This window comes from Notothenia rossii, assembly GCF_949606895.1.
Source record: "Notothenia rossii genome assembly, chromosome: 9".
Lineage (NCBI taxonomy): Eukaryota > Metazoa > Chordata > Actinopteri > Perciformes > Nototheniidae > Notothenia > Notothenia rossii.
The window spans coordinates 73,986,436-74,008,468 of NC_136907.1; the positions used below are offsets into that span (position 1 = coordinate 73,986,436).

The following is a 22,033-nucleotide window of genomic DNA, read 5'->3' on the forward strand; positions in this document are numbered from 1 at the left end:
TACATTTTACTGATACCAACTATATAATATTTACCTTGTTCATTAAAAAAAAAATATATATATATATTTCTTTTTAAATATATATTTTTATTTATTTTTAATTTTTAATGACAAACATGAGGGAAGAGGGGGGGCGGTGCCCCTAGCACCCCCATGGGCCGGCCGCCACTGAATTTGAGATACACAGATATGAACTTAATGATTTAATTATTGGACCAGAAATAGGCTGAAATAACAGTGTGTGTGTGTGTGTGTGTGTGTGTGTGTGTGTGTGTGTGTGTGTGTGTGTGTGTGTGTGTGTGTGTGTGTGTGTGTGTGTATGTGTGTGTGTCTGTGTTTGTTTGTCGTGCTGAATGAGTTTGCTGGCTGTCATTAAAGCAAGTACATGAATAAAAAGTTACAGTGCAGTTTAAGATATGAATAGTTCAATTAAAAGCAGCGGAAAAAAAAAAAGTCTTCAGCCTGGATTTAAAAGTAGTAAGAGTTGCAGCGGACCTGTAGGTTTCTGGGAGTTTGTTCCAGATATTTGGAGCATAATAACTGAACGCTGCTCTATCATGTTTAGTTCTGACTCTGGGGACAGAAAGCTGACCAGTCCCTGAAGACCTGAGAGAACTGGGTGGTTCATAATTTAGCAGTAGATCATAAATGTATTTAGTGCCTAAACCATTCAGTGCTTTATAAACCAGCAGCAGTATTTTGAAATCTATTCTTTGACACACAGGAAGCCAGTGTAAAGACTTCAGAACAGGTGTGACGTGATCCACTTTCTTAGTGTTAGTGAGGACTCGAGCAGCAGCATTCTGAATCAGCTGCAGCTTTCGAATAGATTTTTTAGTGAGACCTGTAAAGGCACCATTACAGTAGTCGAGTCTACTGAAGATAAAAGCATGGAGAAGTTTCTCCAAATCCTGCTGTGACATTAGTCCTTTAATTAGTTCTTTAGGTGATAGTAGGCTGATTTAGTAATTGTTTTAATGTGACTGTTTTCAGCTCAGAGTCCATGACTACACCTAGATCTCTGGCTTTATCTGTTGTTTTGAACATTGCAGACTGAAGCTCAGCGCTAAACGTTCTGCCTTGACTCCAAAAACCATTACCTCAGTTTTGTGTTTGTTTAATTGGAGAAAGTTTTGACACATGCACTCATTGATTTGTTCAATGCACTTACTCAGTGTTTTAATTGGGGAATAGTCTCCTGGTGAAATTGTTATGTACATTTGTGTGTCATCCGCATAGCTATGGTAACTTATTTTGTTGTTTTTCATTATCTGAGCCAGTGGTAGCATGTAGATGTTAAAGAGAAGAGGCCCCAAGATGGAGCCTTGAAGTACCCCACATGTCAAATTTGTCAACTCAGATTTGTATTTACCTATAGAAACAAAGTTGTTTCTGTCCCTTAAATAGGATTCAAACCAATTTAGAACTGTTGATGAAAGTCCCAACTGGTTTTCCAGTCGGTCTAGTAATATGTTGTGGTCAACAGTGTCAAACGCAGCACTGAGATCTAATAATACTAACACTGAAGTTCTGCCACTGTCTCTGTTTAAGTGGATGTCATTGAAGACCTTTACAAGTGCAGTCTCAGTGCTGTGGTTTGGGCGAAATCCTGACTGGAACACACCCAAACAGTTATTTAAATGCAAGATATTACTCAACTGTTGAACAACTACTTTTTCAATGATTTTGCTCTAATGAAGGTTATTATTCTCAAGCGCTTCAAGGCCACAGAGCTGATTTGGCAGACTATGTTGAAACTACTCCTCCTCACACAAAGTTGAACTTCCATATTCTGATAACCATTATACTTTTTACAGCTCAAGGACACAGGTGTCTAATAGCAATATGAGACATCCGTGTGAAAGCAGATTTCTGAGGCATTCTGCCCGCCCTATCTTGTATATAAGCTTTGCCTTTCTGTGACTATTGCGCACACTCCTGCAGACTACTCTGTGAGACCTGTACCTTTGAAGCTTCAAATAAATAACCAACCAATGCTGTTTGCTTTCACCAGTTTATTATTGATTACTCTCATTGTACATCTTTACAGTATTGACGAGTTTAAAATATCCACAACGCCAGTCACTTCCTTTACCTTAGTTGGAGCAATGGCATCTTTAACATTTAACATTTCTGAATTAAAATGATCTACTAGCTCATTTACTGAGATGTTAGCAGGGGCAAGTGTGGAAGAAAAATTCTGAGTAAACATTTCCCTAGTATTTTCAGTTAAATATCGCTTTGTGGTTACCTCTTTTTGAACTTTTTTGTGAACAGAAATATAGCTCTCAAAGAAAACACAAGAATGATCAGAGAGCGCAACATCAGTCAACACAACCTTAGAGATATTCAGACCCTTTGAGATATTTAAGTCCAGACTGTGCCCCTTATTGTGCGTGGGCTCCGTCACATGCTGAGTCAGTCCATAGTTATCAAGAACACAAAAAAGTTATGTAGCCCCTCTTTCCTGGGGGTTGTCAACATGGATGTTAAAATCACCAACAATGACTAGACGGTCAAAGTCAATACACACTGTTAGAGCCAGTACTTTGATTTTATAAGAAAGGCCACCTAATTGTGACGTCTGTAGTCAACGCACTATAAAGGACTACAATTCCCACGGCGCCTGTGCTAAAGCCACAGTGATGGGCAACCTGTTGAGAGAGACGCCGTCGAGGAACAGTTTTTAACCATACCGTACACGTACATACAAATCATACAAGTACCCTTTAAGTTATGAAGTTACAAGCATTATTAAGTTAGAACTGTCTGTTTAAGGCGTCTAGTGGCTTGATGGAAAGACAAGGAAGGAAACCACGACACACACGATAGACAGAAGTTCAGTAAAGTCATCAAAAAAGTTTGCACAAAAAAAAGAAAAAAGCAACTCAAATATTTCCATTAAACCAACATTTGGAATACAAACTATTCAGTGAAAGTCACGCACATGAAGCAAATACTGTGTTGGGCAACAAACATTCTGAACTTGATGCTCACAAAAATTGCAATTGCATACATAACAGATAATTGAATAGCAAGTATAATACACACAGACGATATTAAGAAATGTATGTAAAAGATCAAAACGTTTTTTTTAATATAATGTCTCAACATATGTAGGACTTTTCAGATGTTTCAAACAGGAACATTTAAATACATTTCATTTTTTAAGGAGTTAATTAAATCCCTTCTCTTTTGTAAACTTGCAGAGGGCTGTGGGAGATTTAAAGATGGCCTTTAGGAAACTACTCCCACATTTTTGTATTCAAATTGATAAATATAGATTTTTAATATTAAATCTAAATGGAAAAGTTTAAACTCGCCATTTGAAGTAAACTCAAACAGTGTCAGGATTTGAAAAGTAAAAGAGTTTGCAACACTGATGAGTTAACTTTATTTATTCTATTGAAAATCAATAACAGCTAGAAAGAAACCTTGATTCATGATTAAGAATTATGAGTCAAAGCATATCTATGTTGAAACATTTAATGAAAAAACAAGATACATGTGCACAGCTTCAGATATTAAAGCAGACGGCAAAAAACACGCAGTCATGAGAAAACAAAATAAATGAGAAAAACTAAATAGAGAATTTAAAATAATTCCCACAAAGGACAAAAACAAAGTTAGTCGTAGAAGAATTAAGTGACATCTGCCACATTCATAGGAAGAACAAAAATGAGGCTACTTAATTACAGTGATAGGAAAAACTGCAGCAAAATGCAATACATATAGTAGTAGACAATATATTGAAAACTTCTGATCAAAAGTTTAAGACCATAGCCTTAAAAAGTAAAAATCTGCGCAAATATGTGGCTTTCATGTCAGGCATTCAAACTGTCATGACCTCCTGATGGCAAAAGGCTTTCTGTCTTTGAATGTGGCACAATTGTGGATAATAAAAGTCAAGTGGTAGACCCCAAAAACATTTCAGCTGCGCCGAAATGATCCTATGGGCTTTCCGTAAAGACACAGGCCAAAACTCCACCCAAATTAAGGCCATTACAGATCTGTTTTTAATTTTTTTACCACGACACTAAGTAAAAATTCCTTGTCCACGTCAATATACATTGTAATAAACCTGTTTCTGATTCTGATAAGACGGCATCAGGGAGAGAAGGGCTTGAAGAACAAAAAAAGTTTTCGAATGCTACATCTCCTTACGCGCCAACAAACTTGCCCGTCTGGAATTTGCAATGGAGCATACAAAATGGGACATTGAACCGTGGAAGGATTCGTAACCATGATTGTCCTGATGGCTTCCAACTTTAGGAGAATCCATTATGATATGGGGTCCTTCTTCCTTCAATGGTGGTGACTGGGTCTTTCAACCGAAAAACAACCCCCTGATTAAGGACTTCTTCCAGGAGAATAACGTCCCTCTTCTGTACTATCCTGATCTATATGTGATTGAGCACGTTTGGGGATGGAAGGCAAGGGAAGTTTCCAAAAGCGGACGTCAGTTCCAGAGCGTGGATGCCCTTCGTGAAGCACCATATGGAGCAACTTTTCCAAAATCCGCCTGGAAACACTTGCATCAAGCTCTCCTAAATAAATGTTTGAAGTTATCAACAACACTGGCGGGGTAACTCATTACTGGGTTTATTTTTTACACTTTAATTAAAAATGTGTTGGCTATTGTCTTACATTTTTCATGCGCTGGTGATCAGCCTGTTTGAGTTTGAATTCAGGTTTCAATAAATTGCCTACTTTCTCTTTTGGTTTCTTGCTACTGTTTCTTGTTTTTGCATTTTAAAGCTCTACTTACAACCTGGTGATGATCCACCAGTACGAAATGGGAATTCTGGTAATTTCTCGACCCCGTTTTCAGATTTTCATTCAGCAGTGTATAACAATACAGCTATCAGGGCATTGGGAGAAGTAACAGCTGGCTTGGCTCTCAAAGTTATTCAAAACTAAGCAATGGGAGTGCACTTGTGGCCTTTAAGTGTACCACCTTGTGCAAAGGCTTTCCCACATTGTTCACAGCTGTATGGTTTCTCTCCGGTGTGAATGCGAAAATGTTTTTTTAGATCACCTGATGCAGTGAACGTTTTCCCACACTCTTCACACCAGTATGGTTTCTCTCCTGTGTGAATACGACGATGGACTGTGAGTTTACTTGATGTAGTGAACGTTTTCCCGCATTCTTCACAACAGTATGGTTTCTCTCCTGTGTGAATACGATGATGGACTTTGAGTTTACTTGATGTAGAGAAAGTTTTCCCACACTCTTCACACCAGTATGGTTTCTCTCCCGTGTGAATACGACGATGGATTGTGAGTTTACTTGAAGTAGTGAAAGATTTCCCACACTCCTCACAGCTGTGTGGTTTTTCTCCAGTGTGGATTCGCTGGTGGGTTAGAAGGTGACCTTTCTCAGTAAAGTGTTTGCCACACTGTTTACAGCTGTAGGGTTTCTCTCCAGTATGAATGCGCTGATGAGATGAAAGGTTGCCTTTCATAGCAAAGGTTTTCCCACATTGGTCACAGCTGTATGGTTTCTCTCCAGTGTGAATACGATAATGTGACTGAAGTTCACCCGGCGTATTGAAAGTGTTGCCACATTGGTCACAGCTGTACGGTTTCTCTCCAGTGTTAATGCATTGATGAATCTTTAAAGTATTAGATGATGAGAAGGATTTGTTACACTGGTCACAGATGTGAGGTTTGGTTTGCTTTCTTCTTCTTCTCCGTTCCTAAAATATAAAGCGAGAGACAAAGAGTTAGTGAGAGGCCGTCGTGCAGAGATCTACAAAGATGAAACAAGCCCATTTGATTTTATATGACCAAATCATACTTAAAGGTGGGGTAGGTAAGTTTGAGAAACCGGCTCGAGATACACTTTTTGTTATATTCCATGGAATGCTCTTAACATCCCGATAGCAATGAAAATCTTAAATGCTTTGACAAAAAATCCATCAAAAAAAGTCACCTGTGGATGCCGTAGTACTGTAAAAAGCACGACCAACAATTTTAGCCGGCCCGGCTAAAATAACTGGATGGCCTACCTGCCTGTCAGCCTTCCATCTGTGCACAAACGTATCTCGTGCCCTTATTAGTCATGTGCTCGTTCGTGTGTGTTGGAGGAGGGGCTCTGTAAGGAGGTGGGAGATTTTTTCCGGCTGTGTATTTTCAAATTCTAGCGCACTCGAGCTGGTTTCTCCACCTTTAATCAAATTTGATGTTTTCTTTTATTTCAAAGACTTTTCAGATTTTTGTATTTCTTTCTGAATTTAATTTAAATCAGATTTTTCTCCAAATTTGTTACATTTTTCAGAAGTGATTTTTCGTAATATGGACTTTTTTCATAATTGTGACTTTTTTTATAATATTGTATATTTTTTCATTATACATTTATTTTCATAATACTGACTTTTTCCCCATAACTGTAATTGTTGTACTTCAGAAGTCAGAATTCTGACTTTTTTTTTATTTGATTATGAATACATTTTTGATTATTTTATATTAACATGTTTCATTTTAAATGTTTCCAAACTCTTAAGATTCCGATTTTTTCTGAATTATAATTTTGATAATTTGGACTTTTAAAACAAAAATCTGAATATTGACATTTTTATCAGAATTGTATGCATACTATTTCCATTTTATGCTACTTCTACTCCAATACAGCTCAGAGGTAAATGGTGTGATTTTACTCCACTACTGTATTTAATACCTTTAGTTACTTTACAGATTTGGATTAATGATGTGAAACATAATCAAGTCTTAAATCAAGCTTTAGTTACACCTGGAGTAAATTCACAAGCTACCCTGTAGTATACAAAGTCATTCAAACTAGCTGCACCTTTACCAGCTTTGATAACACTTTAATGACCAATAATGATAAAACATATCCTATATATTATTCTGATATTGTATTTCTTTTTCATAATACATTTATTTTCAGAATCCTTACTTTTCCTCAGAATTCTGACTTTTTCTGAATTTGATTATTCTAAACATTTCAATCAATCAATCAATCAATCAATCAATCAATCAATCAATCAATCAATGTTTATGTATATAGCCCAATATCACAAATGTTACATTTGTCTCAGTGGACTTCACAGTTTGTACAGAATATCAGTATGACAATACGACACCCTCTGTCCTTAGACCCTCACATCGTACAAGGAAAAACTTCCGGAGAAAACCCACAGTTTAAAGGGGAACATTTGTAATCTTTTCTATATTTACATGTTTTAGAACTACAAATGTTTTCAATATTGAGATTTGTCCAAACTCTTATAAGAATCTAAATGATTCTGAATTATAATTTTGACTTTAAAAACAAAAACTCGGCTTCCGGTTTGGCGAATGGTGGAGTAAGCTGCTAGTCGGAAGAGCTCTGTCACAATTTAACATTTACTTGTCTTTGCCCCGTCTTGTTTCCCATCTAAACTTGCAAGATGGGTGTGTGTGTGTGTCAGTATGTAGTGTCTCTACTTTAAAGGGTCCTCTCCTACTGATGTTCAGGTGTATATCAGTGTGTAGTGTCTCTTCTTTTAAAAATATTACAGGAGCTGGCAAACAAAAACAGTATGCCTGAGCCATTGTTACTTTGGAATGTCCTTGGGGTTTTCATATTGTGATGACGGGAGGAGAGGCTACCGGCATCTGGAAGAGTGACTTTGACTTGGTGTCGACTACACGCGTTTTTTCATGGGGAAGAAGACCAAGAAAAGCGACAACAATGAGAGCAACGGCGGAGACGAGGAGGACTGTGGGATAGCATCGCAAGCTAGCAACAACTCCGCACATGCCGAGGTCGGCAACCCGACGCTGTCTCTCTATGACATACAGAAGCCACTCACCGGCATGGAAGAGCGTATTACCGGAAGCTTGACAGCACAAATAACATCCAACCACGCAGCTATAATCAGGCACGATGAGACAATCCAGGCCATTGAAAATTAACGACTTCCATGGAAGAATAACTACAGTGGAGTCTCCACTGGTTGATATACTGCAGGAGAACAAACAACTGAAGCTGACGACCTTGAAAACAGATCCAGGAGGTGTAATATTTGTATAACAGGTATACCTGAGCGAGCTGAGGGTTGCCCGTCCAACTACTTCCATTGAATCCTTTCTGGCTGAAATATTCGGCCCAACGCGTTTCCTCGCCAATTGACTGTGGATAGAGCGCACCGGCTGGCCGTCCAGAGGAGACAAGACGGCGCACCGCGTCCCTTCATAGCCAGCATTCACCACTTCCAGATGAAACAAAGAGTAATGCAGCTTGCCCGGCAGAAGGATCCCCGGATGTACATAGGCGCAGAGATTCACATATATGCGGATTACATTGCAGAAGTAGCCAGGAAGAGAGCCGCATTTACCCCCATCGAGTCCCCGCTGAGACTGCGGTCAAGCCAGCCTCCATTTGGGAAAACACAGTCAAGCCAGCCCGCATGTGCTATTGCGGTGCGCGAATATCATATGCATTACGGTAAAGTCCTGGAAAAGCTGCCTTCAAAATAAAAGCGCTTACTCGGTCAATAACAAATACACCTAAATAACATGCCAAACGAAAAAGGGGCAGTTTCCCTGCTTCTCGTAGTTTCCTTGCATCCCTCCATGCTTCAGAAGTGTAATAGATGCTGTGTGTAAATCAAAGAGATAATACATTTTACAGCGTAGGTAGACCGCATGACAAATAAAGAAGTGTAATGTAAACATTTACATGATTATTATGATTATTTAATATATAAAGACTATATATTATTGAATTACAAGATAAGATATACTTTATTTGATCTAAAATATTGATGTGTTCACAGTGGCGGCTGGTGGAAAATATTTTTGGTGGGGCTATGGAAATGGTGACAAAAACGTGTGTGTGTGTGTGTGTGTGTGTGTGTGTGTGTGTCATACTTGCCAACCCTCCCGATTTTCGCGGGACACTCCCGCATTTCTCCCGATTTCTGACAAAATCAGATTTACTCACGACTGTTTCCACTCTGACTTTAATACAGCTACACCATTGTTTGGTTTCCATGGTAGCGCGTCTCTTTAGCAGCGCGCGCAACTCAAAGTCTGAGAGGGTGAGGAAGATGAAAACTGAACAAGAATCGACAACTCGACCCTCTGATCACTCCTTTCCTGTAAAATACAGGTCCAGCCCACACATATGCTCCATGGTGCCACAGGCATTGCCCTTACAACTACAATAAGCATGCAAATGTTAATCTACAGCTCCGGCGATCCACTAGCACCGGAGTCTACCTGACGCAGCCATCCCCTACTGTAGCGTCACCTTGGATAGGAGTCTAAACAACTCACAGACACACAGGCCAGGGCGCTGAAAGGGCGCCCTTTGAGCATCAGATCTGACGATGCTGATTGGCTAAAATTATGTTTCTGCTGCATAGTTTACAGATAGCAACAGTCAGGTTGTTGGCTGCAGCTGCTCTGGCTGAGGGCTCCTTTCTACCGCCCGGACGAGAGAGGGTAATGATACACGCTGCGGCCAGGCAGGAAACATGTGACTTATCAGTAACTTTAGACATCGTAAAACAATTTTAAACAACATTTTATTGTAGATTATACATTTTACTGATACCAACTATATAATATTTACCTTGTTCTTTAAAAATAAAAATAAAAAATATATATTTTTGGGAAATATATATTTTTATTTATTTTTTATTTGTAATGACAATCAAACATGTGGGAAGAGGGGGGGCGGCGCCCCTAGCGCCCCTATGGGCCGGCCGCCAGTGTGTGTTCAAATGCTCTTCTAAACAAAACTGAAAGTCCATGAAAAGTTGTCTTTCTGTATTTGTGAATGAAGCGCCATCTCCTGGTTAAATCCTGAAATTGAAAATCTGGCAACGCCCTCTTGAAAAATAGTGGGAGGGCTTAACATTCCCAGACGCTGGTCTTACGGCCCGTCTACACTACAGGCATGAAAAAATCTTGAAGCTGGGCGTGTCTGAAGCTTGGCGATTTTTTGCGATCAACCAATCACATGAATCTCCCGCCCCCGACATACAAAGCAATAGCAATGTTAAAACGAAGTAAACTGGATATAAACTCTCCAAACAGGCGAAAAAACTATCAGTTTCACCCACTGTCTCTGCCACCTCCCCTGACAATGCTCAAGTTTGTTTTTCTCATTAAATAAAAGTACAGGTTTAAAATCCTCATATAAAATAAATGTACCCCAGTGTAATGGATAACAGTGTTAGGAATATATTGTGATGAAGTGAACACTGACCGTAGTTCTGGGGGTCTCTTTGTTCTCCTCCATGTTGCTCTCAGTGCTCCTTCTCCTGCTGTGTCTCTGAAATCAGTATTAACACGACGGTCAACACAAAACCAATCTACAGCTAAGAAGTAGCTTAACAGCAGAGGTGGGAAGTACATTTACTCAAGTACTGTACTTAAGTACAACTAGAGAGGTACTTGAACTTTACTTGAGTATTTACATTGTATGCTACTTTTACTCCACTACAGTTCAGAGGTAAATGGTGTAAGTTTACCCCACTACTGTATTTAATACCTTTAGTTACTATACAGATTTGGATGAATGATGTGAAATATAATCAAGTGTTAAATCTGAATTTAGTTCCACCTGGAGTAAATCCACAAGCTACCCTGCAGAATACAAAGTCATTGAAACTAGCTGCACCTTTACCAGCTTTGAGAACACTTTAATGATCAATCATTATAAAACATATCATATATATTATTCTGAAATGGACCAATCTGCATAATAACTACTTTTACTTTTGCTATGTTAATGATAATTTTGTTTATTATTACTTTGACCATATTTAGATGCTACTTTTACTCAAGTACAAGATCTATACTTCTCCCACCTCTGAAATACAGCATTTGTCTACGGTGGTGAAATCTCGTTTACTTTTTTGACTAAACACCTCTCAGTGCAAGATACTGTATATAAGACAAACCTTCATATACTATAGTACCAGCAGTACAAGTACAGCCTTATGTTTAGCCTCATGCTGAAATTGCAGTAAAAGTAGGCCTACTCAGTATTATAGTAAAAGTGCTAAGTATTATCAGTAGTCAAAGTCAGCTTTATTGTCAAGAATTCTACATGTGTTATACAGAACATTTGAAATACCGTTTCTCGCAATCCCAGTGTGACATATAACAAGATACAAACAGGGCCTAGATAAAAAGGGGTATAAACTAAGTAATAGTAGTAATAAGTCAAAGGTAATAATATATTTAAAAATACAATCAACAGAACATGAATGTGACATTAGTGCAAGTATTCCTTAGAGCAAAAAATAACAGTTGCAAAAGTACTCAGTATTATTAGTAGTCAAAATACTCAGTATTATCAATAGTACATGTATGTAGTTTTATAGTAAATAACTAAATATTATCAGTTTTAAAGTACACAGTATTATGTATCTGGTATTATAGTAAAAGTAGTCAGTATTATCAGTACTAAAAGTAGGCAGTATTATGAGTAGTAAAAGTATTTGGTATTATAGTAAAAGTAGTCAGTATTATCAGTACTAAAAGTACTCAGTATTATGAGTAGTAAAAGTACTCGGTATTATAGTAAAAGTAATCAGTATTATATCAGTTCTAAAAGTACTCAGTATTATCAGTAGCCTACTTAGTATTACCCGGTGTTTCTGCTCCTCGTTGTTCTTCAGTTTGTTGATGTTCACCGACTAGCATTAACCACCTAGCATGAACCAGCTAACAGCAGATAACCCGGGTGAAGAGGTGGAATTGTTCTAAAGCTCATCTCGTCTCTTCTTCTCCTGAGAGAAACGGGTTATATTCTATAACATGATAGATATATTAATGAAAACTGATAGAGACTCCGACTGCTGGATGTTTTACCAGAACTGGAGACTGCCTGAGATCATGGTAGAGAGAAGAAGTACCCGGATGTGGGCCCACAGTGCATGCGCAGGAGAGTTTTCCTTTAAGCCCCGCCTCCTATCTCCCACTCTCTGGGGCCCTTTCTCACTTGCCTTATTTTTCATTTCCTCGCTCCTCGGTCTCACCGAAAGTTGATTTGTCTGCGCCATCTTGAGTAGCGTCCCAATGGCATTATTTTTGCCGGAGGACAGAGGAGCGATAATGGAGGAACTATAATTGAGGAACCACCAGACCATCCTCCGATGAAATCCTCAGACACTCGCCCCGCCCCCTTACTGTGTATCGCTCACTGATTGGACGATGCAGTGCATGCACTGATCTGATGCTTCTTGACACGAGAGCAGTTTCCCAGCGGAGTGAAGAAAATACATGAACCTCACGGGAGTCACTCCTCAGTTTAGGCTGTGTTTTGTTTCAATTCATGTATCATTTAGTTACAAATAGCCTATGTGATATATCAGAACAACAAAGTGGTCAAAAATATTTTTATTCATTTTTTGGAAACATTTTCATGGTCGCTTTTTTCGTTTTACATTTTCATTTATTGTCATTTCCATTCAGTCAGCCATTAAGTGCTATTTAAAATGTTAATTTGCTACATATCCAAACAAACAAAGTGTGCAATCCAATGAATGTTAATCTAACTGGGTTTTGATAGATAACATATCTATTTTTCTTTTCTGAATTATTTGTATTTATTTTGTGCACTCGAATCAATATTAATCAAACTGTTTGTTTATACATTTTAAGAATGGCGTTTATCTTTTTTGAGAATTAGTTCTTATTTTATTTTATTTATTTGGGTCTACAACAGATGATACAAATGTTTGTGTCAGTAAATGTGTACTAACAGAGGCGGGGGTGTGTGTAGAAATAACAGGGACAGAGCTGGCTGCTGTCAGACGATCAGCTGTGCAGCGTCATCACAAACGGACGTCGCTTCACGTGACGCTCCGGAGGAAAGGACGTCCCATTGCTCTTAAAACTAATTTCCCTGCTTCTCGTGGTTTCCTTGCGTCCCTATATGCTTCAGTATTGTAATATATGCCGTGTGTAAATCGAAGAGATAATACATTTTACAGCGTAGGTAGACCGCATGACAAATAAAGAAGTGTAATGTAAACATTTACATGATTATTATGATTATTTAATATATAAAGACTATATATTATTGAATTACAAGATAAGATATACTTTATTTGATCTAAAATATTGATGTGTTCAAATGCTCTTCTAAACAAAACTGAAAGTCCATGAAAAGTTGTCTTTCTGTATTTGTGAATGAAGCGCCATCTCCTGGTTAAATCCTGAAATTGAAAATCTGGCAACGCCCTCTTGAAAAATAGTGCGAGGGCTTAACATTCCCAGACGCTGGTCTTAGGCAGGTAGCTGGCAGGTAGCAGGCAGGACGCTGTAAACTGGAGTCCTATCGGGAGTGCTACATCTGTATGGCAACACTCCTTGAACATGCGCGCGCTATGTGAGAATCTGCCTTGGTACAAAGTAGCAGTGAAAACATGGTACAGAGTTTCATTGATTTGGGCATTCTCTCAATAAGCAAGTGGAATGGATTTGATAGTGAAGCACTTACACAGCGCTCTACAAAGTGCGGCGAGTGGATGGACCGATTCACGGACTTTCAGCATAGTAAAAGTGGGGGGGTCTAAACTAATCATTTGAAAAAGTGGGGGGGACTTGTCCCACCCTCATAATATGGCTGCGACGCCCTAGTTCAAACTGCATCCACCAAACAATATGATTTATCTCGACCTCCCCAAAATAACCAAAATCTGACACGGTGTCAAATGTTTATTTTAGCTGTTCTGTCGTCTTTTCCTGCGATCTTCTTCAGTCAGTGAAATTTGTATATTAATACGTGGCGTTTCTTTGACTATTTATCGGCAAACATGGGCAACCTTCCCACGTGAATCCTACGCAAGGCTTTATAAATGAGGCCCATAAACATCAGCAGGAGAGGACTCTTTGAAGTAGAGACACTACATACTGATATACACCTGAACATCAGCAGGAGAGAACTCTTTAAAGTGGAGACACTACATACTGATATACACCTGAACATCAGCAGGAGAGAACTATTTGAAGTAGAGACACTACATACTGATATACAGCTGAACATCAGCAGGAGAGGACTCTTTAAAGTGGAGACACTACATACTGATATACACCTGAACATCAGCAGGAGAGAACTATTTGAAGTAGAGACACTACATACTGATATACACCTGAACATCAGCAGGAGAGAACTATTTGAAGTAGAGACACTACATACTGATATACACCTGAACATCAGCAGGAGAGGACTCTTTAAAGTGGAGACACTACATACTGATATACACCTGCACATCAGCAGGAGGGAACTCTTTAAAGTGGAGACACTACATACTGATATACACCTGAACATCAGCAGGAGAGAACTATTTGAAGTAGAGACACTACATACTGATATACACCTGAACATCAGCAGGAGAGAACTATTTGAAGTAGAGACACTACATACTGATATACAGCTGAACATCAGCAGGAGAGGACTCTTTAAAGTGGAGACACTACATACTGATATACACCTGAACATCAGCAGGAGAGAACTATTTGAAGTAGAGACACTACATACTGATATACACCTGAACATCAGCAGGAGAGAACTATTTGAAGTAGAGACACTACATACTGATATACACCTGAACATCAGCAGGAGAGGACTCTTTAAAGTGGAGACACTACATACTGATATACACCTGCACATCAGCAGGAGAGGACTCTTTAAAGTGGAGACACTACATACTGATATACACCTGAACATCAGCAGGAGAGGACTCTTTAAAGTGGAGACACTACATACTGATATACACCTGAACCCATATCTAAATGTAAGAGAATAAACCCGACAATGCTCAAGTTTGTTTTTCTCATTAAATAAAAGTACAGGTTTAAAATCCTCATATAAAATAAATGTACCCCAGTGTAATGGATAACAGTGTTCGGAATATATTGTGATGAAGTGAACACTGACCGTAGTTCTGGGGGTCTCTTTGTTCTCCTCCATGTTGGTCTCAGTGCTCCTTCTCCTGCTGTGTCTCTGAAATCAGTATTAACACGACGGTCAACACAAAACCAATCTACAGCTAAGAAGTAGCTTAACAGCAGAGGTGGGAAGTATATTTACTCAAGTACTGTACTTAAGTACAACTAGAGAGGTACTTGTACTTTACTTGAGTATTTACATTGTATGCTACTTTTACTCCACTACAGTTCAGAGGTAAATGGTGTAAGTTTACCCCACTACTGTATTTAATACCATAAGTTACTATACAGATTTGGATGAATGATGTGAAATATAATCAAGTGTTAAATCAGACTTTAGTTCCACCTGGAGTAAATCCACAAGCTACCCTGCAGTATACAAAGTCATTGAAACTAGCTGCACCTTTACCAGCTTTGAGAACACTTTAATGATCAATCATTATAAAACATATCATATATATTATTCTGAAATGGACCAATCTGCATAATAACTACTTTTACTTTTGCTATGTTAATGATAATTTTGTTTATTATTACTTTGACTATATTTAGATGCTACTTTTACTCAAGTACAAGATCTATACTTCTCCCACCTCTGAAATACAGCATTTGTGTACAGTGGTGAAATCTCGTTGACTTTTTTGACTAAACACCTCTCAGTGCAAGATACTGTATATAAGACAAACATTCATATACTATAGTACCAGCAGTACAAGTACAGCCTTATGTTTAGCCTCATGCTGAAATTGCAGTAAAAGTAGGCCTACTCAGTATTATAGTAAAAGTGCTAAGTATTATCAGTAGTCAAAGTCAGCTTTATTGTCAAGAATTCTACATGTGTTATTCAGAACATTTGAAATACCGTTTCTCGCAATCCCACAGTGTGACATATAACAAGATACAAACAGGGCCTAGATAAAAAGGGGTATAAACTAAGTAATAGTAGTAATAAGTCAAAGGTAATAATATATTTAAAAAACACAATCAACAGAACATGAATGTGACATTAGTGCAAGTATTCCTTAGAGCAAAAAATAACAGTTGCAAAAGTACTCAGTATTATTAGTAGTCAAAAAACTCAGTATTATCAATAGTACATGTATGTAGTTTTATAGTAAATAACTAAATATTATCAGTTTTAAAGTACACAGTATTATAGTAAAAATACTCGGTATTATAGTAAAAGTAGTCAGTATTATCAGTACTAAAAGTACTCAGTATTATGAGTAGTAAAAGTACTTGGTATTATAGTAAAAGTAATCAGTATTATATCAGTTCTAAAAGTACTCAGTATTATCAGTAGCCTACTCAGTATTACCCGGTGTTTCTGCTCCTCGTTGTTCTTCAGTTTGTTGATGTTCACCGACTAGCATTAACCACCTAACATGAACCAGCTAACAGCAGATAAGGACCCGGGTGAAGAGGTGGAATTGTTCTAAAGCTCATCTCTTCTCCTCCTGAGAGAAACGGGTTATATTCTATAACATAATAGATATATTAATGAAAACTGATAGAGACTCCGACTGCTGGATGTTTTACCAGAACTGGAGACTGCCTGAGATCATGGTAGAGAGCAGAAGTACCCTGATGTGGGCCCACAGTGCATGCGCAGTAGAGTTTTCCTTTAAGACCCGCCTCCCATCTCCCGCTCTCCGGGGCCCTTTCTCACTTCTCTTATTTTTCATTTCCTCTCTCCTCGGTCTCGGTCCCACCGGAATAGCTTGAGTAGCGTCCCCATGGCCTTATTTTTGCCGGGGGACAGAGGAGCGATAATGGAGGAACTATAATTGAGGAACCACCAGACCATCCTCCGATGAAATCCTCAGACACTCGCCCCGCCCCCTTACTGTGTATCGCTCACTGATTGGACGATGCAGTGCATGCACTGATCTGATGCTTCTTGACATGAGAGCCGTTTCCCAGCGGAGTGAAGAAAATACATGAACCTCACGGGAGTCACTCCTCAGTTTAGGCTGTGTTTTGTTTCAATTCATGTATCATTTAGTTACAAATAGCCTATGTGATATATCAGAACAACAAAGTGGTCAAAAATCTTTTTATTCATTTTTTGGAAACATTTTCATGATCGCTTTTTTCGTTTTACATTTTCATTTATTGTCATTTCCATTCAGTCAGCCATTAAGTGCTATTTAAAATGTTAATTTGCTACATATCCAAACAAACAAACAAAGTGTGCAATCCAATGAATGTTAATCTAACTGGGTTTTGATAGATAACATATCTCTTTTTCTTCTCTGAATTATTTTATTTATTTTGTGCACTCGAATCAATATTAATCAAACTGTTTGTTTATACATTTTAAGAATGGCGTTTATCTTTTTTGAGAATTAGTTCTTATTTTATTTTATTTATTTGGGTCTACAACAGATGATACAAATGTTTGTGTCAGTAAATGTGTACTAACAGAGGCGGGGGTGTGTGTGAAAATAACGGGGACAGAGCTGGCTGCTGTCAGACGATCAGCTGTGCAGCGTCATCACAAACGGACGTCGCTTCACGTGACGCTCCGGAGGAAAGGACGTCCCATTGCTCTTAAAACTAATTTCCCTGCTTCTCGTGGTTTCCTTGCGTCCCTATATGCTTCAGTATTGTAATATATTCCGTGTGTAAATCGAAGAGATAATACATTTTACAGCGTAGGTAGACCGCATGACAAATAAAGAAGTGTGATGTAAACATTTACATGATTATTATGATTATTTAATATATAAAGACTATATATTATTGAAATTACAAGATTAGATATACTTTATTTGATCTAAAATATTGATGTGTTCAAATGCTCTTCTAAACAAAACTGAAAGTCCATGAAAAGTTGTCTTTCTGTATTTGTGAATGAAGCGCCATCTCCTGGTTAAATCCTGAAATTGAAAATCTGGCAACGCCCTCTTGAAAAATAGTGCGAGGGCTTAACATTCCCAGACGCTGGTCTTAGGCAGGTAGCTGGCAGGTAGCAGGCAGGACGCTGTAAACTGGAGTCCTATCGGGAGTGCTACATCTGTATGGCAACACTCCTTGAACATGCGCGCGCTATGTGAGAATCTGCCTTGGTACAAAGTAGCAGTGAAAACATGGTACAGAGTTTCATTGATTTGGGCATTCTCTCAATAAGCAAGTGGAATGGATTTGATAGTGAAGCACTTACACAGCGCTCTACAAAGTGCGGCGAGTGGATGGACCGATTCACGGACTTTCAGCATAGTAAAAGTGGGGGGGTCTAAACTAATCATTTGAAAAAGTGGGGGGGACTTGTCCCACCCTCATAATATGGCTGCGACGCCCTAGTTCAAACTGCATCCACCAAACAATATGATTTATCTCGACCTCCCCAAAATAACCAAAATCTGACACGGTGTCAAATGTTTATTTTAGCTGTTCTGTCGTCTTTTCCTGCGATCTTCTTCAGTCAGTGAAATTTGTATATTAATACGTGGCGTTTCTTTGACTATTTATCGGCAAACATGGGCAACCTTCCCACGTGAATCCTACGCAAGGCTTTATAAATGAGGCCCATAAACATCAGCAGGAGAAGACTCTTTGAAGTAGAGACACTACATACTGATATACACCTGAACATCAGCAGGAGGGAACTCTTTAAAGTGGAGACACTACATACTGATATACACCTGAACATCAGCAGGAGAGAACTATTTGAAGTAGAGACACTACATACTGATATACAGCTGAACATCAGCAGGAGAGGACTCTTTAAAGTGGAGACACTACATACTGATATACACCTGAACATCAGCAGGAGAGAACTATTTGAAGTAGAGACACTACATACTGATATACACCTGAACATCAGCAGGAGAGAACTATTTGAAGTAGAGACACTACATACTGATATACACCTGAACATCAGCAGGAGAGGACTCTTTAAAGTGGAGACACTACATACTGATATACACCTGCACATCAGCAGGAGAGGACTCTTTAAATTGGAGACACTACATACTGATATACACCTGAACATCAGCAGGAGAGGACTCTTTAAAGTGGAGACACTACATACTGATATACACCTGAACCCATATCTAAATGTAAGAGAATAAACCCGACAATGCTCAAGTTTGTTTTTCTCATTAAATAAAAGTACAGGTTTAAAATCCTCATATAAAATAAATGTACCCCAGTGTAATGGATAACAGTGTTCGGAATATATTGTGATGAAGTGAACACTGACCGTAGTTCTGGGGGTCTCTTTGTTCTCCTCCATGTTGGTCTCAGTGCTCCTTCTCCTGCTGTGTCTCTGAAATCAGTATTAACACGACGGTCAACACAAAACCAATCTACAGCTAAGAAGTAGCTTAACAGCAGAGGTGGGAAGTATATTTACTCAAGTACTGTACTTAAGTACAACTAGAGAGGTACTTGTACTTTACTTGAGTATTTACATTGTATGCTACTTTTACTCCACTACAGTTCAGAGGTAAATGGTGTAAGTTTACCCCACTACTGTATTTAATACCATAAGTTACTATACAGATGTGGATGAATGATGTGAAATATAATCAAGTGTTAAATCAGACTTTAGTTCCACCTGGAGTAAATCCACAAGCTACCCTGCAGTATACAAAGTCATTGAAACTAGCTGCACCTTTACCAGCTTTGAGAACACTTTAATGATCAATCATTATAAAACATATCATATATATTATTCTGAAATGGACCAATCTGCATAATAACTACTTTTACTTTTGCTATGTTAATGATAATTTTGTTTATTATTACTTTGACTATATTTAGATGCTACTTTTACTCAAGTACAAGATCTATACTTCTCCCACCTCTGAAATACAGCATTTGTCTACGGTGGTGAAATCTCGTTGACTTTTTTGACTAAACACCTCTCAGTGCAAGATACTGTATATAAGACAAACATTCATATACTATAGTACCAGCAGTACAAGTACAGCCTTATGTTTAGCCTCATGCTGAAATTGCAGTAAAAGTAGGCCTACTCAGTATTATAGTAAAAGTGCTAAGTATTATCAGTAGTCAAAGTCAGCTTTATTGTCAAGAATTCTACATGTGTTATACAGAACATTTGAAATACCGTTTCTCGCAATCCCAGTGTGACATATAACAAGATACAAACAGGGCCTAGATAAAAAGGGGTATAAACTAAGTAATAGTAGTAATAAGTAAAAGGTAATAATATATTTAAAAATACAATCAACAGAACATGAATGTGACATTAGTGCAAGTATTCCTTAGAGCAAAACAGTACAGTTGCAAAAGTACTCAGTATTATTAGTAGTCCAAATACTCAGTATTATCAATAGTACATGTACGTAAAAAAATAAAATAAAAAAATTAACGTAGTTTTATCGTAAAATAACTAAATATTATCAGTTTTAAAGTACACAGTATTATAGTAAAAGTACTCGGTATTATAGTAAAAGTACTCAGTATTATCAGTAGTAAAAGTACTCAGTATTATGAGTAGTAAAAGTACTCGGTATTATAGTAAAAGTAATCAGTATTATATCAGTTCTAAAAGTACTCAGTATTATCAGTAGCCTACTCAGTATTACCCGGTGTTTCTGCTCCTCGTATTCTTCAGTTTGTTGATGTTCACCGACTAGCATTAACCACCTAGCATGAACCAGCTAACAGCAGATAAGGACCCGGGTGAAGAGGTGGAATGGTTTTAAAGCTCATCTCGTCTCTTCTTCTCCTGAGAGAAACGGGTTATATTCTATAACATAATAGATATATTAATGAAAACTGATAGAGACTCCGACTGCTGGATGTTTTACCGAAACTGGAGACTACCTGAGATCATGGTAGAGAGCAGAAGTACCCCATGGCCTTATTTTTGCCGGGGGACAGAGGAGGGTTATGGCTAGAAAGGATCCGTCTTGTGTAAATATGACGTCACGTTCTCGTTGTAACTCTCGTTGTAATCGGAGCGGCTCGGAAACACAAACATCATGCAACATACACATGCATGCAGCAGCAATATTAATAGAGAAACATCAGACATAATAGTAAAACACTGAAAGGGAACATTTTATTGCACCAGGATTTATCATGGGACTTTTAATGCGACAACGTTGACTTGCCTGTGAATAAAAAATAAACCATAGTGTTGGTGATCTACAGTGTTGTCATTCTACTTTGAACAGCAAGACTGCTAACACCCTATTTCAACAATCACACTCACTGTAATTTACATTAAGTTAGTTTAGCTTCTCACCATCATTTGCTGTGGCCCACTGATGTTAACGATCGTAACTGAAAGGCTGCCTGCCAAAAGTAAACATTCAGCCATGTGACTTGCAAACTCTCGCGAGCGTTTTACACAAGACGGATCCTTTCTAGCCATAACCACAGAGGAGCGAGGAGCGATAATGGGGTTATGGCTAGAAAGGATCCGTAAAAATAGAATGACAACACTGTAGATCACCAACGCTATGGTTTATTTTTTATTCACAGGCAAGTCAACGCTGTCGCATTAAAAGTCCCAAGATAGCTCCTGGTGCAATACAATGTTCCCTTTCAGTGTTTTACTATTATGTCTGATGTTTCTCTATTAATATTGCTGCTGCATGCATGTGTATGTTGCATGATGTTTGTGTTTCCGAGCCTCTCCGATTACAACGAGAGTTACAACGAGAACGTGACGTCATATTTACACAAGACGGATCCTTTCTAGCCATAACCGGTGTATAGCGTTCATGGCAGCAGCAGAATCAAACCTTAAAAAACTGGATGTGCTACAAGCTCAGGCCCTGAGAATTTGTCGTGGAGCTTTTAAAACATCTCCAGTATCAGCAATACAGGTGGAAATGGGAGAAATGCCTTTAAGGATAAGAAGAGTGAAGTTAATGTTGGCATACTGGGTAAACCTTCAGGGGCATAGTGATAGTCATCCTGTGAAAAGTATTTTTGAAAGACTGCTGGGAGCACAATGAGTCACATTTAACACGTTTTGGATGGATTGGCGATGTTAAAGCAAGTATAGGTTTGAATCAAATACAGTATTGCCCCACAGTTCTAATCTCTTCCATTCCACCCTGGTTATTCCCATTGCCAAGGGTAGACCTCAATATACAAAGGGAGTTAAAGGAAAAGAAAGAACTGC

General features: G+C 38.4%; 1 protein-coding gene across 9 annotated transcripts; it reads right to left on the reverse strand.

Moving 5' to 3' along the window:
* Positions 1-2,000: 2,000 nt before the first annotated feature.
* On the reverse strand, positions 2,001-21,200 carry LOC307020198 (uncharacterized protein). 9 transcript variants are annotated; one of them, XR_013802791.1, is made up of 6 exons: positions 20,481-20,818; positions 19,127-19,192; positions 14,909-14,974; positions 11,613-11,753; positions 10,223-10,288; positions 2,001-5,699 (listed from the first exon to the last, which is right to left on the reverse strand). XR_013802791.1 is itself a non-coding variant. In XM_079651410.1 (6 exons), exons 1-5 carry the CDS (start codon positions 20,532-20,534, stop codon positions 9,016-9,018), a joined length of 276 nt encoding a protein of 91 aa, XP_079507536.1. In that variant the 5' UTR covers positions 20,535-20,818; the 3' UTR covers positions 2,001-5,699; positions 8,048-9,015. The 9 variants fall into 9 exon arrangements, 6 of the variants coding, with proteins under 6 accessions (XP_079507536.1, XP_079507532.1, XP_079507531.1 ...); XM_079651410.1 differs by lacking the exon at positions 11,613-11,753 and adding an exon at positions 8,048-9,039; XR_013802790.1 differs by lacking the exons at positions 11,613-11,753; positions 14,909-14,974 and adding an exon at positions 8,048-9,039 and having other exon boundaries at positions 20,481-20,821.
* Positions 21,201-22,033: the final 833 nt, after the last annotated feature.